This window comes from Mrakia frigida (assembly GCF_051309035.1).
Source record: "Mrakia frigida strain ATCC 22029 unplaced genomic scaffold BDY24scaffold_23, whole genome shotgun sequence".
In the NCBI taxonomy this organism is placed as follows: Eukaryota; Fungi; Basidiomycota; class Tremellomycetes; order Cystofilobasidiales; family Mrakiaceae; genus Mrakia; species Mrakia frigida.
In genome coordinates this window covers 377,565-400,092 of record NW_027481258.1, presented here as the reverse complement: position 1 = coordinate 400,092, position 22,528 = coordinate 377,565, and the positions used below count along the sequence as shown (strand labels likewise).

At 54.6% G+C, this 22,528-nt stretch overlaps 8 protein-coding genes across 8 annotated transcripts; 4 read left to right on the top strand and 4 right to left on the bottom strand.

The window, feature by feature from the left end:
- Positions 1-1,087: 1,087 nt before the first annotated feature.
- Positions 1,088-2,831, bottom strand: BDY24DRAFT_395140 (uncharacterized protein). Its single transcript, XM_076641270.1, has 5 exons — positions 2,370-2,831; positions 2,022-2,242; positions 1,660-1,908; positions 1,431-1,583; positions 1,088-1,337 (listed from the first exon to the last, which is right to left on the bottom strand). Exons 1-4 carry the CDS (start codon positions 2,730-2,732, stop codon positions 1,529-1,531), a joined length of 888 nt encoding a protein of 295 aa, XP_076495037.1. The 5' UTR covers positions 2,733-2,831; the 3' UTR covers positions 1,088-1,337; positions 1,431-1,528.
- On the top strand, positions 2,674-4,072 carry BDY24DRAFT_395139 (uncharacterized protein). The gene has a single exon (XM_076641269.1). The coding sequence runs from the start codon at positions 2,841-2,843 to the stop codon at positions 3,591-3,593; it is 753 nt and encodes a 250-aa protein (XP_076495036.1). The 5' UTR covers positions 2,674-2,840; the 3' UTR covers positions 3,594-4,072.
- Positions 4,073-4,664: 592 nt separating this feature from the next.
- Positions 4,665-6,979, bottom strand: BDY24DRAFT_395138 (CDC2/CDK family serine/threonine-protein kinase). The gene is made up of 9 exons (XM_076641268.1): positions 6,906-6,979; positions 6,618-6,821; positions 5,958-6,384; positions 5,580-5,858; positions 5,351-5,486; positions 5,181-5,272; positions 4,976-5,104; positions 4,832-4,897; positions 4,665-4,760 (listed from the first exon to the last, which is right to left on the bottom strand). Exons 1-9 carry the CDS (start codon positions 6,907-6,909, stop codon positions 4,694-4,696), a joined length of 1,404 nt encoding a protein of 467 aa, XP_076495035.1. The 5' UTR covers positions 6,910-6,979; the 3' UTR covers positions 4,665-4,693.
- A 52-nt stretch (positions 6,980-7,031) lies between these two features.
- BDY24DRAFT_395136 (uncharacterized protein) lies at positions 7,032-8,074 on the top strand. Its single transcript, XM_076641267.1, has 5 exons — positions 7,032-7,266; positions 7,360-7,461; positions 7,563-7,673; positions 7,752-7,806; positions 7,873-8,074. The coding sequence occupies exons 1-5, from the start codon at positions 7,136-7,138 to the stop codon at positions 7,933-7,935; spliced, it is 462 nt and encodes a 153-aa protein (XP_076495034.1). The 5' UTR covers positions 7,032-7,135; the 3' UTR covers positions 7,936-8,074.
- Positions 8,075-8,079: 5 nt separating this feature from the next.
- Positions 8,080-11,106, top strand: BDY24DRAFT_442891 (cytochrome P450). The gene is made up of 18 exons (XM_076644723.1): positions 8,080-8,178; positions 8,279-8,361; positions 8,451-8,567; positions 8,644-8,735; positions 8,823-8,842; positions 8,914-8,991; positions 9,076-9,169; positions 9,265-9,410; positions 9,490-9,549; positions 9,623-9,728; positions 9,821-9,900; positions 9,972-10,099; positions 10,166-10,199; positions 10,274-10,433; positions 10,498-10,555; positions 10,637-10,726; positions 10,806-10,838; positions 10,914-11,106. The coding sequence occupies exons 1-18, from the start codon at positions 8,098-8,100 to the stop codon at positions 11,071-11,073; spliced, it is 1,620 nt and encodes a 539-aa protein (XP_076495033.1). The 5' UTR covers positions 8,080-8,097; the 3' UTR covers positions 11,074-11,106.
- Positions 11,107-11,280: 174 nt separating this feature from the next.
- BDY24DRAFT_395132 (armadillo-type protein) lies at positions 11,281-16,880 on the top strand. The gene is made up of 18 exons (XM_076641266.1): positions 11,281-11,471; positions 11,587-11,655; positions 11,783-11,872; positions 11,967-12,100; positions 12,193-12,468; positions 12,576-12,744; positions 12,817-12,944; positions 13,028-13,139; positions 13,225-13,374; positions 13,461-13,628; positions 13,724-14,273; positions 14,378-14,772; positions 14,853-14,938; positions 15,196-15,269; positions 15,345-15,577; positions 15,661-15,756; positions 15,825-16,124; positions 16,207-16,880. The coding sequence occupies exons 1-18, from the start codon at positions 11,466-11,468 to the stop codon at positions 16,471-16,473; spliced, it is 3,303 nt and encodes a 1,100-aa protein (XP_076495032.1). The 5' UTR covers positions 11,281-11,465; the 3' UTR covers positions 16,474-16,880.
- Positions 16,881-17,002: 122 nt separating this feature from the next.
- Positions 17,003-19,204, bottom strand: BDY24DRAFT_395129 (uncharacterized protein). The gene is made up of 7 exons (XM_076641265.1): positions 18,698-19,204; positions 18,190-18,327; positions 17,996-18,067; positions 17,684-17,878; positions 17,435-17,592; positions 17,291-17,322; positions 17,003-17,195 (listed from the first exon to the last, which is right to left on the bottom strand). The coding sequence occupies exons 1-7, from the start codon at positions 19,052-19,054 to the stop codon at positions 17,149-17,151; spliced, it is 999 nt and encodes a 332-aa protein (XP_076495031.1). The 5' UTR covers positions 19,055-19,204; the 3' UTR covers positions 17,003-17,148.
- Positions 19,205-19,607: 403 nt separating this feature from the next.
- GUA1 (GMP synthase (glutamine-hydrolyzing)) lies at positions 19,608-22,484 on the bottom strand. The gene is made up of 13 exons (XM_076641264.1): positions 22,433-22,484; positions 22,309-22,358; positions 22,088-22,187; positions 21,823-21,935; positions 21,599-21,733; positions 21,310-21,525; positions 21,105-21,238; positions 20,614-21,032; positions 20,252-20,511; positions 20,126-20,170; positions 20,033-20,037; positions 19,822-19,929; positions 19,608-19,737 (listed from the first exon to the last, which is right to left on the bottom strand). Exons 1-13 carry the CDS (start codon positions 22,455-22,457, stop codon positions 19,722-19,724), a joined length of 1,626 nt encoding a protein of 541 aa, XP_076495030.1. The 5' UTR covers positions 22,458-22,484; the 3' UTR covers positions 19,608-19,721.
- Between the last annotated feature and the right edge of the window lie 44 nt (positions 22,485-22,528).

Here is a 22,528-nt window from a genome sequence, read left to right as displayed (position 1 = left end):
TTCAGCTACAACGAGTCGGATAAAACCCTTCCCAAAGGACGCTAGGAGGAGACAACCTCCTCCTCCGCCGCCGCCGCCTCTGCAAGAGGACGAAGACGAGGACGAAGAGGAGGACGAGGAGGAGCATACAGTCGAGGAAGAAGCTCCTCCTGTAGCTTCAGGGAGTGGGACGTCGAACGCTGTTAGGGTATCGGGCATGTGGAACGACGGGGAGGAGGAAGGAGACAGCGATCTCACGCCTGACGAGGATGAGGATGAGCAAGAAGAGGAGCAGCAGCAGGAGCATCAAGAGGAAGAACAAGAGGATCAAGCAGACGACGAAGAAGATCTACCCCCACCTCCCAAGAAGATCAAGGTCGAGGACGGTCACCCGTCTACTTCGAACGGGAAGGAGGTCGCTCCTTCAGCTCGACGTCGTCCCAAGAGTGTCGTCGTCGAATCCTCCTCCTCCTCCACTTCCAAACCACTCAAAGGTCCCTCTCCTAAATCCAACGGACTCAAATCTACCTCCCCATCCAGCTCGTCAGCTTCCTCCTCGCGGCGTCAACCACCAGCAGCAGCAGCATCAGCTCCTCCTCCTCCCTCTTCGGCGGTGAACGGAAACGGACGCCCTTCCTACGCTCGACGAAGTCGTCCTTCCGTCCCTCCTGCCAACAACAACAACAACAACAACAACAACTCGTCCGCTTCGGAGGATGGATCGGACTCTCAACCTCCCACCGTCAAACCCTCTCGGACGAGCAACGGCGGCAAAGCTTCCCATTCCCCATCATCGACGACAAAGACACCCACTCCCAATGCTAAAGCTCGCTCGCCCACCACCGTCGTCGCCAGTGGAGGATCGTCCAAGAACGGAGCAGCTGGAGGAAGGAAGAGAGCTCTCTCTGCTACATCCCAACAGGGTCCTCTAGCGGGTGTAGCTGCTTCGGCGACGGGATCGACGACGACGGTGGTGGTGTCGAGTCCGGAGGGAAAGAGGAGGATCGTTCTCGATGGATCAGCTGAAGGAGCTACGACCACCGCCGACGAGGAGGAGGAGGACGGAGATGAGACGATGCAGGGTGTGGAGCAGGAGGAGGCTGAGCGTGAAGAGGAGGAGGAGCAGGAGGAGGTGGAAGGAGAAGGGAAGGTCGCCACGACCGCTGGGGAGGAGGACGAAGACGAGGAGGGAGCTGAACCTGAAACTGGTCCTACCCACGACGGAGAGAAGGTCGAGGGAGAGGACGAGGAAGAGGAGGAAGGAGCCGAGGTGGCTGCTCTGGAGGGTGAAGCTGCTGTGCCTGCCGAAGGAGAGGAGGTCGAGGAAGCTGAGGTCGTTGTCGAGGAGGAGACGGAAGGTCAGTCTCGCCCATCTCCCTCTTCCCTCCCCTCGATGCGAGCTCGAGAAAAGCTGATCCTTTCTTCGCCCTCGTTGATCTCGATCTCCACAGAACAATCCGTTTCGATACCCTTCGCTCTGCAACATCGTCAAGACGCTATGGAAGCGCTCACCAAGATCGAAATCACCTTCGCCAGGCTGAGGGATCGTCTACACGTCGAGCGGATGGAGGAGTGTCTGAGGGAGGAGGAATCCTTGCTTGATGGTCAGTCCCGACCCTTTCTTGTCACTCCCCTTCCTTTCCTCGACGAGCTGACCGACCGTTTCGACGATTTCTACAGGTTCTCATCCCGTCCTTCAACATCTTCAAACCCGTCTGGGCTCCCTTCGAGAACGCGAGCTCAACGTCGCCACGAAACGGATCGCTCAGACCGAGGCCGAGTACGAGAACGTTCGAGTCGCAGACGTCAGTGCTGTTTGGGAGTGGTGGAGGAACGGAAGGGAGGAGCTGCAGAGGGACATGATGGCGGACGTGATGAGGAAGAGGAGGAGGGTCGACAGGGAGAAGAGAGCCGTCGAAGGTGGTCGTCGTGAGTTCCCTCTCCTTCCTTTCCTTCTTTTCTCTCTTGCCTGCTGAGGTCCGGGACGAACGAGAGAAATCTGAGAGCTGACCTTCGTGTGTTTTTCGAACGAATCGTCTCAGCCAAACGACCCATCCCCATCCCTCACCCGAGCGCTCCTTCGAGTCGACGCCGAGATCGAGGAAACCGAGAACCGGACATGGACGATCTCCTTCCAGGGTCTTACCTGACGAAACCGGAGGAACGGATGCGACTGAGAGAGGAGAGGGAGGCGTGGGGTCCTAGACCTGGGTTGATGGGGTTGGAACAGACTGGACGAGAGGAGGATTTGGAGTTGCTCGGAGTGAGTCGCTTTCTTCCTTCTTTCCCTCTCTCGCTTCTTTCTCCCCTTCCGTCTTGTCCGAGAGACTAGAAATGAGCTCACTGAACATCGTTCGTTCCGTCCTTCCTCTTTTCTCGTCCATCTCCAGCTCGGTCGCTTGGCTCAACCTCAAGCTTTCCGTCCCTTCGACCAACCTCCTCCAGGGATGATGGCTTCGGGATCCATCGCTGTTCATCACCATCATCACCACCTCCAGCAGCAGCAGCAGCAACAACAACAACAGATCCAGCAACAGCAGCAGATTCAGCAGCAGCAGCTCCAACAGCAACAAATCCAGCAGCAGCAACTCCATCTCCAGCATCAGCAGATCCCCATGCATCCCCAAGCTCATCTCTACGGTCAAGGTCCTCCTCCCCAGGTCCTTCCTCAGCACCAGCAGCAGCCTCATCCCTACCAGTACCGACCTCGGTCGCCAGCTCTTCCCATCGGCTACGACGAGCCTCCCTACCATCCCCAAACCCTCCCTCAACACCAGCAGCAGCAGCAGCAGCAGCTCTTCTCGGATCCCTTCGGTCGTCCACCAGCTCAGCAGCAGCAGCACTACCGAGCTCAAAGTGCCATGGTCGCTTCCTCGTCGAGACCGATGGGACGCAGCCTGAGCGGTTCGACGAACGGATCAGGAGGAGGTCAGGCGAGCGCGCCAGGCTCAGTCTCGTCGGCAGCTCAGCCCTTCTCGCCGTTCGAGGCAGCTTTCGGAGCCGATCCTTCCTCCTCGTCTACTACCAAACGTCGGAGAACGGAGAGTCCAGTCGTCGGCACCGCTCCTCCTCCTCCCACCACCTATGCCCTCCCCGCCGTCCAACCCACTCCCGCTCCACCTCCTGGACCCAAGCAATACGCTTTACCGGCCGTCTATCCTCCGAAGCCCAAAGCACACGAACCCTTCGTCCTCCCATCTCGACCTCCTCCTCCTCCTCCTCCCGCCTCAAAGCCCAGGACCGTCCTTCCTGCGTTCCTCCCTCCTCCTCCTCCCCCTGCTCCAGAGCGTCCAGCTTTCAGGATCCCTCCCTTCATCCCCGCTCCCGCCCCTCCTCGAATTCCCGCCGTCGACTCGATCCCAACGCCGGTAGCAACGTCGTCGCTCGCTGCTTCGTCGAGCTCGACAGGAGGAGGAACAGGACCGTCGCATCAAGCTCTCAGCCCGTCGGTTCTTCAGCCTCCTCCGATGCCGGCGATGACGCCGTTCCAGACGCACGACAGGCAGAAGGAGGCTCATCATGCAATGGGTGGGTTCTCGTTCCATTCGGAAGGGTTGGGAGGTGGTGGAGTGGGAGCTGGGAAGCAGGTCGAGCCGCCGAGGGAGAAGGTGTGAAGGAAGGGACGCGTTCGTTCGGTCGTTCTTTCGTTGGTTCTCTCCCTTTCTTCTTGGTGCTGCTCTGCTTGCTTGAATGTTCATCTCAGCTCTCTCCTCTCTCGTACCATATCATCTGTACTTTCTTCTCGACCCCACCCACTTTCACGTCCCTCTTCTTTCTTTCGTTTCCCTCGTCGTGCTCTTTCGTCTTACTCGATCTGCCTTTTCGTTTCATTTCTTCTTGCTCTCCCCCTCTCTCATCCCCTTGGTCCTATTGTTTCCCTTTTTTTCCCTCTCACCATCTCATCTCTCTCTCTCTCTCTCACACACCCATCACGCTCTGTTTTTTCTGTTTCCATCTTATGCGCTCTCTCTCTCTCTCTCTCTCCCATTTCTGTAGACTATCCTAGCCCACCCCTCCTCCCTTTTCGATAATTCGTGTTTCCTACTTCGTTTCTTCTTTTTTTTGCTCGATGTTGATCGGTTGCCCATCTTCGTTGCTCATGATCAAAAGGGAAGCAAAGCAAAATCGAAAGAACCGACGCGTCCAGCCCGTTCCTTCTCCCGGTTCCCACAGCAAAACGACCTTCGACGTCCCGACGCTCGATATGCCTTCGTCTTCGACAGCGATTCGATCTTGCTTTCGGCGAGCAGGTTTTCGAGGTTTGGACGTGAGGAAGCCCGGAAATGTGGAAGACGCGTTGCTTTCTCGGCCCTCTCCCAGGAGGACACGCAGGGGTTGGAGGACGAGGAGGATGAGATCGATGGGGAGTGGGAGGAAGAGAAGTGGGAGAAGGGTTCGGGGATTACAGGACGAAGGAGGAGGACAAGAAGAGAGAGGATTTGAGGGACGTTTGCGTGTCCAACAGGATGCTGATTCTTGAGAGGGAGGGTTGGAAGTCGGCTGAGGTGAAGGAGGGCAAGATTGAGAGTACTGCGGAGAAGGGGGACAAGGAGGGAGAGAAGGATGGGGAAATGAGGAGGAGGTGTGGTGAGCGTTGACGCGTCTTCGTTTTCGTTGTTCGCTTTTCCTTTCGCTTCCTTCGTTCATCTTTAGGATCCATCACGACACTTCCTTGAACCCTGCACCACGAGAAAGATAATGGTATTAAGATCAACTACATATCTGGCTCAACGCCTCCGAATCGATGAGGAGCGGAGGGACTGTCGAACGGTTTGCGACGCCTGAGGAAAAAGAAGCAGATCATCAGCCTCACGAGCTCGGGACGAGCGAGAAACGCCATGAAGATACTCACTTGTCTCCAGCAGCCAGCGAGGGGAATGACGAGAAGAGCGACGGGTGCTTTGGCAGAGGACTCTCACTGAGTTGGGTCGAGGAAGAAGAGGTTCGAAGTCAGCTCACGTCGAAGGGGAGACGATGGAAGAGAGAAGGAACTGACGTGAAGTAAGGATGCCTCATAGCTTCTTCTGCGGATATCCTCGACTCTGGATCGTAGCAGAGAAGTCGGTTCATGAGGTCCATACCAGCTTCAGTGAGGAAACGGAACCTCGAGCGAAGGTTCGAGTATCTGAGAGAGACGAAAACGAGAAACGAGATCAGCGAACGGTGAAAGAAAAGGAGATGATGCAGGAGAGTGAACGTACTGTGATCCCGATACGTTGAGAGACTTGGCAAGAGGAAGAGAGGTCCAGCCTGGCCAGGAATTTTCGGAAGGATGGCCGAGGGTTTTGAAGATCTGAGACGGGAACGACGACGCGTCAGAGGGCAGTCTCGAGGGAAAAAAAGGAGATGGTGAAGAACACTGAGGACTCACTTGAGCAATCTGGTCGAGTTCTCCCTTTCCTTGGAAGAGAGGCTCCTTGAGCATCAACTCGGCGAAGATGCAGCCTATCGACCACATGTCGACCGCCGTTGAGTACTCCGTCGCGCCCAGCAGCAGTTCCGGTGACCTGAAGGTGGTGAGGAAGAGACGACAGAAAGTCAGTTCACATCATCTCACGTTTCGACGACTACTCGGAGAGGTTCGGGAAACTCGGACTCACCGATACCAAAGCGTCACGACGAGCTGGGTCATGTCTCCCAACGGCTCTCCAAACTTCCTCGCCAGTCCAAAGTCGGCGACCTTGATCATTCCTCGGTTGTTCATGAGAAGATTCGACGTCTTGAGATCTCGATGAAGGATCCAGTTGGTGTGGCAGTGAGCTGTTGCGGAAAGAAGTTGGTGGAGGAGGGTTTTGACTTCGGATTGAAGGAAGGGGGTTGGCATGAGGGAGAGGAGGGATTTGAGGTCGTGTTCGATGAAGTCCATGACGATGAAGACTCTGAAAAGATGGGAAGTAGACGAGACCTGGATATCAGAAACTGTCGAGCGAGAAGAGCGGACGGCGGACGCGAAGGAAGGAAGAGAAGCAGAGGCTTACTGAGTTAACGTGTCTCCAACGACGATCTCTCTCACACCCACCACGTTCTCGTGCCTACACACCATCAGAGCCATCACCTCCCTCAGACTCGTGATTGGGAATCCGTTCTTCTCCTCCTCGAGCTTGAGTTTCTTGAGCGCGACGATCTCTCCGGTCGCCTTCTCCCTCGCTCGAAAGACGACTCCGTACGATCCTTCCTCGATGTGATTGAGTCTTTCGTACTCGTAGACGGATCGACAGGACATGATGGATCCGTGTGCTGAGCGTGGAGGGACGTAGCGGGAGCGAGTAGAGGGTGGAGGATGGGAGCCGACGGAGGGAGTGGAAGGTCGAGGGGAGCCTGGGTTGGAGCCGAGTTGAGGATGAGGAGAACCAGCTGGTGAGAGGGCGTAAAGAGGAGTTGATAGTGGTGCTGCTGATATAGAGGCTGGGTGTCGAAGGGGGAGGGAGGCAGAGAAGAAAGTCAGCAAAACATCTTCTGTGAGCTCAAGGGAAGGAGGGAGGAGGAAGGAGGCGTTGAGCTCGAAGCTCAACAGAGAGGCACATCCAGCCCCAACGCGATCGTCCTACAGCTAGTAACCAAGCCTGAAGCTCGCCTTCCATACATAGAGCGAGCCTCGTCTCTCCATCGAGGTCATCAAGAAGGGAAGTTGAACTCACCGAGTCTGACCTCCCTCTCCCTCTCTTCTTGACTCCTCTCCCTTCTCCTCCTCTCCTTGTTCTTCTTCTTGATCTTGATGGCGATCTCGTCCTCCTCTTGAGCTTGGCTCTCCCATTTCGACCGTTTCCGAGAAGGAGAGCCGTTGGAAGGGAGAGGAGGAGGGGATGTTGAGGTCGAGGCGATGGGAGGCTCGTCGAAGGAAGCTTGGAGAGAGGAAGGACGAATGAAAGACGGTCGTCAGCTCGAGAGAGAGCAGATTCGGCACAAAGGAGCGCGAGAGGACATACCCATGATGCTACTGCTGCTATAGAGCTGAGAAAGAAGAAACTGCAAAGACTGCTCGGAGGATGCTGGGCGTTTGAGGGCAACTCTTTCTTTCGAGCTCACCTTCTCCTTCTCCTTCCCCCCCGACCACGACAGCAAAACCACCAGCTTCACCTTCGAACTCTCCTCGAACGCTTTTCAAGCTACCTCAGAAATCGCATCTCGGTTCCTCCAACTCTCGCGACCCTCCAGCATGGCCTCCTCTCTCAACTCAAAACAGGAGAGACTGGAACGATACTCGACCTTTGTCGAGACTATCCTCGAACCCTCCCTGGCCTCCCTCCATATGACTCAAGCTATCCTATCAAAAGAGCTGACAGAGTAGTAAGCATCCTATTCGTCTATCAAGGCTAGCGAGTAGGGGGATGTATAACTGAAAAGAGCTCGTCGGTTCTTTCCCTTCGTTCGCTCGAACAGTCAAGGTCTCCTCGCTCGTCTTCTCGAGATTCAAGAGCACGGAAACAAACCAGTCGAGATGCTGATGGATCTGGGAGCTGAAGTATTTGCAACTGCTCTCATGTGAGTGACGTTTTCTGTCACTCTGCCTTAGATAAAGAACGAAGCTGATCCTACCGATTCGACCTCTTCACGCACCTCCCTCTCTCTTCCTCTCTCATCAGCCCTGACACCTCCTTCGTCAACGTCGATCTCGGGTTACAAGGAGTACACGCTCAGCTAACGGTTCCGGAAGCTATCGATTTCTCACGGAAACGAGAAGCTCTGCTGAAGAAGTGAGTCGAGACGCTTGCTTTGAAAAACGCGTCGATCTGACCTTCCGCTGACTTTCTACAACCATATCCCTCCACCAGGCGCATCGAATTGATGGGGGAGAGGATCACGAATGTAGAGGATCAGATCGTCACGGTGAGTATCTTCTCTCTCCCCTCAGCGTGGGCTGGACTCGCTCTGACTTTTTCTTTCTCCCTTCAGGTCGACCTCGCCGTTCAGGAAATCTTGCTCTCGGAGGGAACGAAGGCTATCCTTAAGACCTGATCTGAATGTAAATCATTCAAGTACTAGAGACACATCGCTTTTCTTCAAAAATGAGATACCGGTCACGTCCTGGTCAGACCCGTCTTCCCCGAATCCTCCTCTCTCGCCCGTTGCTCTTGCTCGCTTCCTTCCCTAAAACCACCACCTGGTCTCAACTCAAAGATGTCCTATCTTCTCACTTCACCTGCTCACATCATCCTCGGAGCTGCTCTGATCCTTCTCGTACTCTTCGCACTCGAGATCGTTCGTCCTCCTTCGCCTTGACGTCTCGATGTCTCGACTTCCTCCTCCCTCGAGCTCGAGCTCGCTCGCTTACCGTCTCCCTCCTTCGTTGCGACCTCAGAGAGCTCTCTACGCCAAGTATGACTACCTCGATGGATCTCCTTCGAGTCATTGGTTCTTCGGGAACGTCAGACCTTACCCAGGGTGAGCGTTCATCCACAAATCCACAACAGTTCGTTCGACTTCCTCCGAGCTCATCTCCTCCTCCCTCCCCCTCCCTTTCTGCTTTACAGGATGGAACCGGGAACCGTCATGCGAGAGTCTTTCAAGAAATATGGACTCACTTTCAGGGACAGAGGCTTCTTGAGCTTTCCTTTCTTCCTTACCACCGACCCTCGAGCAATTTCTCAGTGAGGCCCTTCCGAGTCAATCTCGCTTCCCTTGCTTGCCGCTGAGCGATTCCTCCGAAACTTCTCCCCGGAACAGCGTCCTGAACCTTGGATACAGATATCCGAAGCCGAACTTTGTTATTTGGATCTTCCAGAGCATCACAGGATTGGGAGTTTTGGTTGCGGAGGGTGAGCCCAACGAAACGACGAGATTTCGACGCGATGTCTGATCCTCTTGACCCCTCTTCTTCGTTGAGCACTGATTCAAAAAACTAGGTGATCAGCATAGAAGACAAGTGAGTAGCTCTAGACGATTCACTGGGCTTCAATAGCTAACTCGACCGCTTCGACACTCTCCCGTTCACAGCGTCGAATCGTCGCACCCTCTTTTGCTCTCTCTCAGATTAGGGATCTCACTCCTATCTTCCTTCAGAAATCCTACGAGGTAAGCATGAACTTCTCTTCTAGATATCTTCCCCATCCTTCGTCTCGTCCCCCAACTTCGCCTCGCCCTCGCCTTTCTTTCCAGCTGTGCAAGATCATCGACCTTGAGCTTGTCGACAACCAAGTTCAAGAGCTCGACATGGTGCGATTAGTCGCTCGATGTACCTTCGACGTCATTGGTGTAGCAGGCGAGTTGCCTTCGATTGTTGTCGTTGTTTCGGGGAGCTGCAACTGACGACCTTGATTTTCGACGCGTCTCTTCTGCGCTCTTCAGGATTCGGTACCGAGCTAGGATGCCTCGATCCAGGCGCCGGGTCTTCTGAGCTTGCCGATGCTACTCGAGATATAGTCGAGGCCCAAGTCGAGACAGCTGGAGTGATGGCAGTTCTCCAGGCGAAGTTCCCCATCTTCAGAATCTTGGTTCGTCGAAGTTCCAAACCTTCGACGTCTCTGAGATGAGATTCCGACCAAAGCTGATGTTTCATCACTTTATTTTCAGCCCACCGACCGAGAAAGAAGAACCAAGATCGCCAGGAAGGTCGTTCAGCGACTGGGGAAGGTGCGTCGCGTCGAGAATCCGCTCTTCGTCCTTCTTGTTGTGGTCTTGACTGTGTTTGCCTTGGCTTTGACAGGAAATCATCGCCAAGAAGAAAGCTGAGGTTCATTCCCGATCGATGGACGAGAAGAACATCAAGAAGGACGACATCGGTGGAGGAAAGGATCTGCTCAGTCTCATCAGTTCGTCCGCGTCGTCGTTCCAACCTTACACGTCTTCTTCCGTTATTTCCTCTATCAAACATCTGACCTCGAGCGCTTTCTTTTCGGTCTAGTTCGAGCCACTCTCGCAGACGATGTTCCCGAATCTCAGAAGCTCTCGGACGAAGAGTTGCTCGCTCAGATCGTCACCTTCGTCAGTCGTCTGTCTTTCCTCGGTTCCTCCTGCTCTCAAAACTGACTCTAGTCTTGTTTGGTCGCCTTCAGATTCTTGCTGGATTCGAGACCAGCTCGACTTGCATCACCCTCACTCTCGAAGCTCTCTGCAATGATACCGACATCCAGGACAAGCTTCGACAAGAGGTTTCGACACTCGACGACGCAAACCCGTCGCTGTGAGTCGCCGTTCCTTGATCCGAGATCTTCCTTGAAAGAAACTGAGATTTAACTATCTCGAACAGTGATTCCCTTAACGACCTTACCTACCTCGACGCCGTTCGTACATTGCATCGACTCGACCGTCCAAGCGCCGTCGACTCACCGACGCGTTTCGTTTTGTTTTTACACAGGTCGTTCGAGAATCCCTTCGAAGGTTCCCTCCTGGACCGGGAACACTCCGAGAGGCTGGCCAGGACGACGTGATTCCTCTCAGCGTTCCCGTCAAGAACATCAAAACGGGAGAGATGATGAGAGAGATTCCAGTCAAGAAAGGTCAACAGATCTTCATCCGTGAGTCTCGACGACTCCGCCTTTCTGCTCCTCGATACCCGGTACTGATATTCCATTCTCTCAGCCATCATCAACATGAACACGAACGAGGAGATCTGGGGACCTGACGGCTCGGAGTTCAAGTTCGTCGCGTCTCTCCAAACTCTCCCCTCTCGATCGACGCCCTTGCTGACTTTCTCCTCCATCTCTTCCCAACATTTCAGACCCGAGAGATGGCTCGAGGCTCTTCCTGAATCTACCAACGAAGCTGGGTCGATGTGGTCTCATCAAGCGACGTTCCTTTCTGGTCCTCGGTTCGTTCCCCTTCTCTTCCTCTTTTCCCCTCACCCCAATCGGATCTTCCGCTCATTGCCACTGTTTCAATCTTTTCAGATCTTGCATCGGATACCGATTCGCCTTGGCGGAGTGAGTAGAGTCCCAACGAGTGGGGTCTGCTACGAGTTCACCCGACGCGCCCTCTCTCTCTTTCTTTTTTCGCAGAATCAAGTCCATCCTCTTCGTCTTGATTCGAACCTACAGATTCGAGCACATCTCGCCTAAGCCGAACTTCTATCACCGACAGGCGATTACGATGAAGCCTGCTATCGTCGGGAGGGAGGAAGAGGGAGCGATGCTTCCGTTGAAGGTCGCGAGGGTTTGAGGAAGTCGAGGGCTTCTTCGAGTAGTTCCGCTGTTTCATTTCTTATGATGGATGTACCTATCCAGGAGTCTGCTTGAATGGATAGAGCCTGGGCTCGAGAACCCTCGAGGGCTCGAGACGGAAAGCACGCGCCAAGTTCGGAAGGTCCAGCTGGTGAAGTTTTCCAGAAAAGTCACGCTGAGATTTTCCTCCACTCGAACATCCACCCTGCTGAAGGCCAAACGACAACTCGGGACGAACCACACTGTTATAGAAGCGTTCCGAGCTGTCGGCAGGGAACAGCCCTGAGCAGACAAAATTCGAAGTCGATCCGAGCCAGCGAGGTCTTCGTTCTTCTCCCTCCCACCCCTTCCTTCTTCTTTTCTCCTTCCCTCTCGCCTGGTCTCGTAACTATGGCAGTGAGTGACCTTCATCCCCCCTTGGAAAAACTATCAACTTTGGTCCAACAACGAGCTTGCTGACCCAAGTTTTCGTCCCTCCTCCCCTTCCCTGCTCGTTTTTCGGAAACCCCAGTCCTACGCTCAATCCCTGCACGCTCTGCTAGAGCAAACTGCTGCTCCCGACACTGCCATCATCCAGCAGGTTAGTGCCACTTTCGTATACTTGTTTGGGTGCCAAGGAGCGAGGAGAGAAGGAGCTGTATGGGAAAGGGAAAAGAAGGGAAGAGGAAAGCTGACCTCGTTCGTGAGCTTCCTTCCATGACCTTCAGGCTACCCAAACCCTCAACACTCAGTACTACAAGAACCCTGAATGTATCCCTGCGCTCTACGAGATCGTTGCTACCTCCCCTCAAATTCCCGTGAGTTCATCTCTTTTCTGAGGTCTTCTAGGAAGCTGAACAAAGAAGGGACGTGCTCACTTCTCTTCGCTGCGCTGGCTCTTCTTTCGCTCAGATTCGACAACTCGCCGCCGTTGAGCTTCGTAAACGAATCCTCTTCAAGGATGGAAAGATGTGGAAGCAGGTCCCCGAGAACATTCGTCAGCAGATCAAGCAGAACGTCCTCGAGGTCATCGTCAAGGAGGAGTCGTTCGTCCTCCCTCCCCTCCTTTCTTCACCTTCGCGTTTATCGCTTTCTCTTCCGAGCTGATTCTTTGGGTTTTCTCTTTCGATCTCCACAGTGCTCTCGTCCGACACTCTTCTTCCCGGTTCATCTCCTGCATCGCTTCCATCGAGCTCGAGATGCAGCCTCCTCAGTGGCCCGAACTCCTCCCCTTCCTCTACCAACTCTCCGCCTCCCCAACAGCTTCCCACCGAGAAATCGGAATCTACATCCTCTTCGCCCTTCTCGATACTGTCGCCGATTGCCTGCAGTCCGAGCTCGGAACCATGTTTGGTGTTTTCAGGGGAGGTTTGGCCGATGCTGAGAGCGGAGAGGTCAGGGTGACGACGTTGAGGTGAGCAGCTCTCCCAATTCTTCGACGACGCGTCAACCCAGCAGGATGAGAGCTCGGCTACAAGAGTAAAAGCTGACCTGACTCTCTCGAACATTTTCTCCGTAAAGGGCTCTCGGAAAGGTTGCCGAGTACATCGATTTGGACGACAAGGCCGACATCGCTGTTTTCCAGACTCTCATCCCCTCGATGGTCTCGGTTCTTCACCAGACTATGGAGGCTGGAAACGAGGACGGTGCTCGAAAGGGATTCGACGTGTTCGAGACTCTTCTCATCCTCGTGAGTTCAAATCTCGCACTCGTTCGGAACGACTCGAGCTGACCTTCCTTCGCTTCTTCTTTCGCTTCTCAGGAAACTCCCCTCATCTCAAAACACATCGCCGATCTCGTCAACTTCTTCCTTACTGGTGGAGAGACCAAGTCGTACGAGGATGATGTTCGGTGCATGTCCCTGAACGCTTTGCTTTGGACCATCCGATAGTGAGTCGCGACGCGCCATCTCGATGAACGCAAGAGCTCTTACTGACCCAACGCGTCCTCTCTCTCCCTTCCCCACCTTACAGCAAGGCGAAGAAGGTTCAGCAGCTCAACCTTGGAGATGCCATTCTCGCTCGTCTCCTTCCCATCGGTCGAGAGGAGGATCCCGAGGACAACGACGAGGACTCGCCTTCTCGAGTGAGTCCCCTTTTCTTCCCTCCTTTTTCTCCCCGCTCTCAGTTATCAGGAACTGACGAATGTTCCCCTTCTTTTCTTTCCCTAGCTTTCCTTCCGAGTTCTCGACGTTCTCTCCCAAACCCTCCCTCCCACCCAGATCTTCCCCGCTCTCCACCGACACATCCAGACCGACATGGCTTCCGCCGATCCTTCTGCCAGGAAGGCTGCTCTCATGGCCCTTGGTGTTACCGTCGAGGTTAGTCACGCCTCATTTTGATCAGTCCCCGGCTTTTCTTCGAAGCTCAGATCTGATCCCCTTGCTCTGCGTCTTCTTTCTTTCAGGGTTGCTCCGAGTTCATTCGACCTCACGTCGCTCAGCTTTGGCCCATCATCGAGGCTGGTCTTCAGGATTCCGAGCCCATGGTCAAGAAGGCTGCTTGCATCGCTCTTGGTTGCCTCTGCGAGTGGCTGCCTGAGGAGTGTGCTTCCAAGCACGAGTCCATTGTCCCCGTACGTCCTCTCTCCTCCCTCTTCGCCTCTGGACACGACTCCTCTCTCTTACTGACCATCGCTTCTTCTTGCTTTCACTCTTCCTCGTTCTGCAGGTCCTCTTCAACCACGTCTCCGATCCCCTCACCCAAAAGTCCGCTTGCGCCGCCCTCGACTCCTACCTCGAGATCCTCGGAGACAGCATCACCAACTACCTTCCTCTCCTCATGGAGCGACTCCTCGTCCTCCTCGAGAACGCTCCCATCCCCGTTCGAGCCACCGTCACCGGAGCCATCGGATCGGCCGCTCACGCTTCCAAGGACGGCTTCATCCCCTACTTTGAGGCCACCATCACTCGGATGCAGTCCTTCCTGACTCTCAAGAACGAGGGAGAGGAGACCGACCTTCGAGGAATCGCCACCGACACTCTCGGAACCATCGCTGAGGCCGTCGGAAAGGACATCTTCAGGCCTTACTTCCAGCCTCTCGTCAAGCTCGCCTTCGAGGGTCTCATTCTCGACAACCCCAGGTTGAGGGAGTGCTCGTTCATCTTCTTCGCCACCATGGCCAAGGTCTTCGAGGACGAGTTCGCCATCTACCTTCCCAACGTTATGGAGGCTCTCATCACCTCGTGTGAGCAGAACGAGACCGACGAGTACTTGACTGGTGAGTTTCCTTCCATCGACTCGACGCGTCTTCTCCTTCGCGCCCCTCTTCGGTCTCTTTTCGTTACTGACCCTCCGTTTCGATTCCCTTTCTCGTTTTCGCAGAGGAGGGAGACGTCAACACCACCGTTCAGGCCGCCATCGACGCTTTCAGCGCTTCCAACGGAAAGTCGAACGGAAACACCTCCATCGACGAGGAGGACGATTCCGAGTTCCTCGACATCGAGGACGACGCGGATGAGCTCGAGAAGCTCTTCGGAGGAGTCAACTCTGGTATTGCCATCGAGAAGGAGGTCGCTGCCGATTCTATTGGAGACATCTTCGCTGCTACCGGACAGGCCTTCCTTCCTTACGTCGAGCGATCCGTCAAGGTTCTCGTCGGTCTCTTGGACCACTACTACGAGGGAATCCGAAAGTCGGCTCTTGCCAGTCTTATCAAGTTCATCGCCACTTTCTACGATCTCTCCGAGCCCGCTGAGTGGACTCCTGGACTCACCATCGTGAGTTCGATCTTTCCTTCGCTTTCTTCCTTTCGAAGTCGCTCGAACTGACCACTCCTTTTCCTCTCTCCTCCTTCCAGACCACTCCTCTTCACGGAAACGTCAAGCAGCTCATCGATGTCATCCTTCCTGCTATCTTCGAGATGTGGGACACCGAGGACGACAGGTGAGTCTCATTTCCGATTCGTTTTCGAACTTCCCTCGCTTCCCTCGACAACCTTCTCCCCTCCCTCGAGTCGAGCTTCCAAACTCGACTCTGAATGATGAATTTATCAACTCAGCTCACTACGAGACCGAGTAACGCCGGCATTGAACTTAATCGATTGCATTACGCATCTGACTTCCTCTTCCAAACACTTCTTCTCGTCCCTCCTCTCCTCGTTCCTCTTTACTGACTCCACTCTTCTCTCTTCTCGCATCCAGGACCGTCGTCATCATGTGCGCCAACGAGCTCTCTGAGCTGATGAACAAGTGTGGACCCGCCGTTGTCGAAGGACGTGAGTCGAACGCCTCCCTCCGTTTTCGTTCCTCTCTTCAGTGCTGACCTCTCCCTCTCTTCCTCTCCCTTCCAGAGTTCGAGAAGATCGCTCTTTACGCTTCCGAGATCCTCCAGGGCAAGTCGCTCTGCCAGCAGGATCCCGACGCCGACGAGGGAGATGTTGACGAGGGAGACACCGACTCGTCCGAGTACGAGTCTGCCCTCATCTCCAACGCTTCCGACCTCGTTGGAGCCCTTGCTTCCGTCCTCGGACCCGACTTCGCTGGACCTTTCGGACAGTTCCTTCCTCTCATTCGAAAGTACTACGTGAGTCGAACCTCTTCGTTCCGAGGCTCAAGTTGCGAGATCGAAGTCGAGACTGATCCTTTCTTTGGTTTCCTTCTTCTCAGAGCGACAAGCGGTCATCTTCGGATCGATCTATGGCCGTTGGATCCCTCGGAGAGATCATCACTGGTCTCAAGGGAAGCGTGACTCCTTACGTCCCCGTGAGTTTCAAACTTTCCATCGTCCTCGCTCCGACCGTTTCCTGACTCGTCTCCTCTTCCTTTCCCAGGCTCTCTTCGAATTGATCTACCTCGGTCTCTCCGACGAGGAGCCCGAGGTCCGATCTAACGCTGCTTTTGCCGCTGGTGTTCTCATCGAGAACATGGACGCTCAGCTCGGATTCGACGACGTCGTCAAGCTCCTCACGGTCCTTCGACCTTTCTTCCTCGTCGAGGAGCCTCTCCTCCCCGCCGTCGGTGCTGCTAAGGACAACGCTGCTGGAGCCGTCGCCAGGATCATCCTCAAGGATTCCAACGTCGTTCCTCTCGACCAGGTCCTCCCTATTCTCTTCAACGCTCTTCCTCTCAAGGTTCGTCTCCTCTCGACGCGTCCGTCCGCTTTTCTTCGATCTCTCTCACTGACTTGCTCTTCTTTCTCTTTCTTTTCTACAGAACGATTTCATCGAGAACCGAGTCGTCTTCCGATGCATCTTCGAGCTCTTCCAGGCTTCGGCGTCGGATCCCAAGGTCCTCCCCGTCCTCCTCCAGCACATCGACCACCTCCTCTCCGTGTTCGCCTACGTCCTCGAGGACACCCGGGAGGAGCAGATCGGTTCCGAGACCAAGTCCCAGCTCATTGCTCTCCTCGGACACCTCAACTCCCAGGTCGAGGGTGTCGCACCTAAGCTCCAAGCCGCCGGTCTCACTCGATACCTTTAGTTTGTTGTTTTGCGCGTCTCCTCGTCTTTTGCATTGCTCCCTCCCTTACACCCTCATAGATAGTCCCCCTCTCTCTCTCTGCTTAGCTACAACTCCCCCTCCCTTACCTAGTTTACTCTTTCTTTTTCACGATCACGACCTTCCGGCTTTTCTTTGTTTCTCTCCTTCTCCTTGCAATCTCTCTCGTTCGCGTTTCGTTGTGCCTCTTGCTCTTTACTACTCTTCTTCGAGAACAGGTTGTTTCTTCTTTCCTTCTTTGGTATACCCCCTCTTGTTGGATCGTTCCTTTTCACTTGATCAACCCTACTGTCTCTCCTTCTCTTGAACTGAGCCCAAGACCAGAGCGACGGGGTCCTCTCTCAGCACGTTCCATGCTTTCTGCTGGAAGGAGCTTCAGTTAAGCTACCGCCGTACTGACGAACCGTCGTCGACCTCGAGAATAAACTTGCGACGCGTCGTCGTCTCTATCCCTTTCTCGTCTAGCTCTCTCTCTCTCTCTTCAACCCTCGTTTCAAAACCCAAACAGGCGTTCCAAGGCCAACAAAAGATCCATCAGGCGCAGCTAGTCTACGGACAGAACAGAACGAAAACGCAAAACGGTAAGAAAGAAAGAAGAGAGAGAAGCAGCTCGCCAACGAAACGAGAAAAAAAAAACGACGCGTCCCGATCCTTCCTTCAGCCCATGAAAGCTCCAAAGTGGGTTCCTCCCGTGTGTTTCCGCACTGCGAGATTGAAGGAAAGAGGGAGGGAAGAGGAAGGAGGAGGGAGAAGAGGTCAGCTCGAGCGAGAAAGAAAGACGACGACGAAGAGGACGAACGGGAGTTGTAGTGAGCTCCGAGACCGTACATCCTGCGAGAGCACGAAAAACGATCGAACAAGGAAAGGAGTCAGCTTCATCTCAAACGAAGGGAGTACAGAAAGACGGAGGCGAAAGAAGAGGGAGCGAGGAAGGAGGACCCACCTCGTGTGGAAAGTAATCTTGCAAGCCCTGATCTCCTTCGCCTCCTTCGGCTTCAGGGCTCCCTTCGCGTCAGGGTCGGGAGAGTGAGCAACGATGGTAGGCGGACCGACTTGGATGACGTGTATGGGGATGTTGAACGCTCGGGAGAGGGCGAGGATCTGCGAACGACGAGGTTGGGACGGGGGTCAGCGACGCCCTTCTCGCTCGAGAACGATGGAAAAAGAACGAAGGGGATGGTGGGACACTCACCTCAGGTTCTCCTCCCCATTCCCCACTCTCCTTGATCCTCCTACAGTACTCGGCCATCCCCTCAGGAGTCATCATCCCGTCCTCCTCCGCGCCGTCTCCGTCCTCTCCTGACGCGGAGGGAAGGAAGGGCAGGAAGTCGTCTTGATGGGAGAGGATGTAGTCGGCAGCGGCGTTTCGAGCGAGGGCGTAGTTGTTCTGGAACGAAGGAAGAGCGAGAGGAGACGCGAACACGAACAGAGGTCAGCTCAGCAGCTCCTTCCCTCCGTCGACGTTCGCCGTTCGACAAAGTGAAGGTCTGGGCGTGAGACTCACCTCTTTTATGATCCCCAGAAGGAAGAGTTGATCGGCCACAGCGGCGTAGAGACAGTGGCCGTCGGCGGAAATCTGTTGGAAGGCAAAAGCAAGGGAAGGAAGGCGAAGACGAGGGAATCGAAGCGTCAGTTCAGTCCGAGCTCAAGGGAAACCAAACAAAACTGCTCGCCGCTCGAGATGGAGGAAGGACGTACCTCGTGAATATCCAGATCGAGAGCTTTACATGTTGCCTTGAGCGAATCTCGTTCGAAGAGCTTCTCTCGGAGGATGGCAGCGTCGATGGCTTCGTTCGTGGGAGGGAGGGAGGCGAGGTGAGCTTCCTTCTTCTTGGCCTGGGAAAACGAGGCAGAGGTAAATCGAAGAAGAGAGAGTCAGTTGATCTGGTGAGGTAGAGGAGGGCGTGGAGAGCTGCCAAGTGGTGGGAGTCGGGAGGGAAGGAAGGAAGAGAGGAGGGAGGACGACCAGGAGAGTGACGAGGTGCAGCTTCCTTGCGGTCGTTCGAGCTCACTCCTTCCTTCTCAAAGAAACCTTCACGTCTTCCGACCTTTACAGTTGGGTGAAGAAAACCTTCCGACCCTCTCCCAAAAAGGAAAGCAGACGACCTGTCTTTCCTCGGAGAGTTGATTCACCTTCGCCCCTTCCTTCCCTCCTCTCCTCTCCTCTCTTCTCCCAACCGAAGTAAACTGAATCGAGTAAACTGACCTCCCTATCCTTGAACCTATCCTTACTACTCTTCTTCTTCCCATTACTCGCACCTTCTCCTTTATTACTACTCTCCTCCGCTTTAGCAGCCGCCCTCTCAATCAACTTGATCCCCTCCGCCCTCCTCTTGAGATCCTCCTCCTCCATCTGCTTCAACTCGGCCAGATCCTCCTCCTCCTGCTCCCTCTCCGCCTCAGCCATCTCTTCCGCAGTCATCCCTCCAGGTACAACCAGCGACGCAGCAACCTTGGGTTTCGGTGGAGGGAGAGGGACGGTCTTGGTGACGGTTCCTCCAGGCGAGGTCGTGAAGAGGTTTTGAGCTTTTTGTTTGAGCGAGGACGACTTCTTTTTCGCCATCTTTGCGGGTTTGGAAGAAGAGGAGGAAGAAGAAGAGGAAGAAGAGGAACTGGAAGGAGTAAGGAAGGAGAAGAAGGAGGGTATTTTGAATAGACTGGGGGGAGGGGGGTAGGGGAAGGACGGGGTGAGGAGAGAGAGAGAGGGTCGATGTTGGGAGGACAAAGGAGCGAAGAGCGAGCGCGAGAGGTCGAGCCGTGAGCCGGAATTGAGTCCGAACGAGATTTGGGAGAGGAAGATTTTGTTGAGGATTTGGAGAGAGGGGAGGAAGAGGTTTGAGCTTTGGTGAGCGGAAAGTTTTCTCGGCGAGAACACTTGTTGAATCAGCAAGGCCTCAAACAAGAGACGACGACGCGTCTTTTTCGTTCGAGTCGCCGTCCTCTTCATTGCTCAGTGCTGACTGAGCGAGAGCACGCAGTTTTTTTTCCTCCGTCGTTTGCTCCAGTTTAATCTATAACTCGCTTCCTGACTTCGCATTGGCGAAGAGTTCTGGACAGCTAGAACGAGCAGACTCCGAGCACCGCTCCCGTCTTTCTCCCTCCTTTCGACTCTCAAATCTCTAAAAACCCATGAAAATGACGAGTGATGATACAAAACAGAAACGAAGATAACTCCCAACACCAACCCAGCCCCTTCCCTCTTCCTCCCTCCTTCTATCCTTTCCAGCTCTCTAAAGCCACTCGATGCTGTTCTCAACCAAAACGAAAGGAAAGGTCAGCTCCCGCTCTCTCTCTCTCTCTCTCTCTCGCGAAACCGCGGTCGGCACTCACGTTCCCGGAGGCTTGGAAGTGATGTCGTAGGTTATACGGTTGATTCCAGCGACCTCGTTGGTGATCCGGGACGAGATCTTTCGAAGGACGGCGGGGGGGAAGTGGAACCTGCGACGCGAAACGGGAACGAAACGAGAGGGGAGGGGAAAGGTTAGGCTGGGTTGGGACGGAGGAGGGGGGAGGGGAAGAGGAAGAGGGGAAGGGGACAAACCAGTCCTGAGAGGAGGGAAGGAGAAGAAGGAAGAGGGGAGGTGAGCAAAGGAAAGAGGGAGAGAGGGAAGGCGAGAGACGGGAAGAGACTCACGGCAGTCATGAAATCGTCGGTGGCGACAGCTCGGAGAGCGATGACCTATCAACCAAAAGAACGATCGTCAGTCTTCTCGACCTCTATCAGAACCCAACCTCTTCATCTCGTCCCTCCGAAACTCACCTGATCGTAAGTCCTCTTGTCTCCAGCAACTCCAACAGCCTTCACAGGCAGCAAAGCAGCGAAAGCCTGAGAGATCTGATCGTAGAGTCCAGCGGCTCGAATCTCCTCGATGTAGATGGCGTCGGCCTTCTGGAGAATGGCGACCTGGTCTCGAGTGACGGGACCGAGGATTCGAATGGCGAGTCCAGGTCCAGGGAAAGGGTGTCGTCCGACGAGGTGCTCGGGGATGTTGAGCAGTCGACCGAGGGCTCGGACTTCGTCTGTTGAGAACAAAGAAGAGGGAGAGGGAGGGGAGTCAGTTGGAGGAAGAGGAGAGAGGAAGGGAGAGGGAAGAAAAAAGACGCGTCGAAACGAAAACGAACCCTTGAACAACTCCCTCAAAGGCTCAATCAACTTCAACTTCATGTTCTCCAACAGTCCTCCGACGTTGTGGTGAGTTTTGATGGTAGCACTAGGTCCCTTGAAGCTGAGGGACTCGATAACATCAGGGAAGAGAGTTCCCTGAAGCAACCACTCGATCTTTCCCTTCTCCCCAGAGTACCCAGTCTCCTCGAACGAAGCCTCGAGCTCGGCAGCCTTCTTCTCGAACACCTCGATGAAGGTGTTTCCGATGATCTTTCGCTTCCGTTCCGGGTCCTCGATGCCTTCGAGGCGGGAGAGGAAGAGGTCGGACGCGTCGATGACGGTGAGGTTGACTCCGAGATCCTTGTTGAGCATCTCGTGGACCTGGTTGGCTTCGTTTCCTCGGAGAACTCCGTTGTCGACCATGATAGCGTGGAATCTGAGAAGAAGGGAAACGAAAGGTGAGCTTGAAGGCTCGAGAGACGACAAAGAAAGGAAGGAGGAAACGAACCGGTCTCCGATGGCCTCATGCATCAACTTAGCAGCAACAGAAGAGTCGACTCCTCCACTGACGGCTCCGATGACCTGTCCCTTGTCTCCACAGATAGCTCGAATCCTCGAGATCTCCTTCTCAATGAAGGTGTCCTTTGAAAGCCCAACCGCAAAAAGGTCAGCTTCGACTTCCTTCCTTTCCCTCCTCTCAAAGCGAGACTCACCATCGTCCAGTCGGTCTTGCACTTGCAGATCCCAGTAACGAACTTGGCGATGATCTCCTTTCCCTTGGGGGAGTGGGTGACCTCGGCGTGGAACTGGATTCCGTAGATGGGTTTCGACTCGTGGGCGATGGCGGCGAGAGGAGCGGTAGGGGTGGAAGCGATGGTGAGGAAACCTTCGGGGAGGACGGTAGCCTTGTCTCCGTGAGACATCCAGACCTGCGAGAGGCAAAAAGGTGTGTGAGCTTGGGAGAGAGGAGGGAAGAGGGAGAAGGGAGGGAGAGAGACGAACCTGCATCGACTCGTCGAGACCCTCGAAGAGAGCGTCGGCGTGAGCGTTCCCAGTCTTGGTGACGGTGATGTCGGCGGTTCCGTACTCTCGGTGAGCGGATCCCTCGACCTTTCCTCCAAAGCTGTAGACGGTCTCCTGAGGAAGGGCGATCACGAAAGACGGAGGAGGTCAACTTTTGAGCTCGCGCGGACTCAAGGGGAAGGAAAGTTGAACGATGAGCTTACCTGGAGACCGTAGCAGATACCGAGAATAGGGACACCGAAGGTGAAGACCTCAGGGTCGACTCGAGGAGCATCAGAGTCGTAGACCGAGTAGGGAGATCCAGAGAGGATGATTCCTGAGAAGAGTGAAAAAGGGAGGGAAGGAAGGTCAGCTCTCCCTTGTTTCTTGCGAGCTCTCCTTCCTCTCGTCAAGCTCCTTCGCGAGAGAAAAGGAGCTGTAGAGAGAGATGGGAGTGAGGAGAAGTAGATGGGAAGAGAAATGACTCACCCTGAGGCTTCCATCCGAGCTCAGAGATCTTCTGAGTGCAAGGGAGAAGCTCGCAGTAGACGTTGAGCTCTCGACACCTTCGGGCAATCAAGTGAGAGTACTAGGGAGCACAGAATAAAACGAAGAGTGAGCATACGCATCTAGAGAGCTCCCCGCTGCTTTATAGAGCGAGAGAGAGGCCGGAAAGAAGGCAGGGAGGAAAGAAACGAGCTCTGACTCACTTGGGATCCAAAATCGAGGATGAGGATGGTATCGTACGCAGAGTGGATGGCTGTAGAATCAACAGCAAACGATGAAGGTCAGTTTCAGCTCCAGCACCTTCAGAAGATATAGAGGTAGACTCACTGAGGTCTCCGTCAAGTCCAGACATTTTGAGAGAAGAGGAAGGGAAGGGTTTGGTTGGAGGTGGGCGACCTAGCCAAACCAAATCCGACTCTCCTC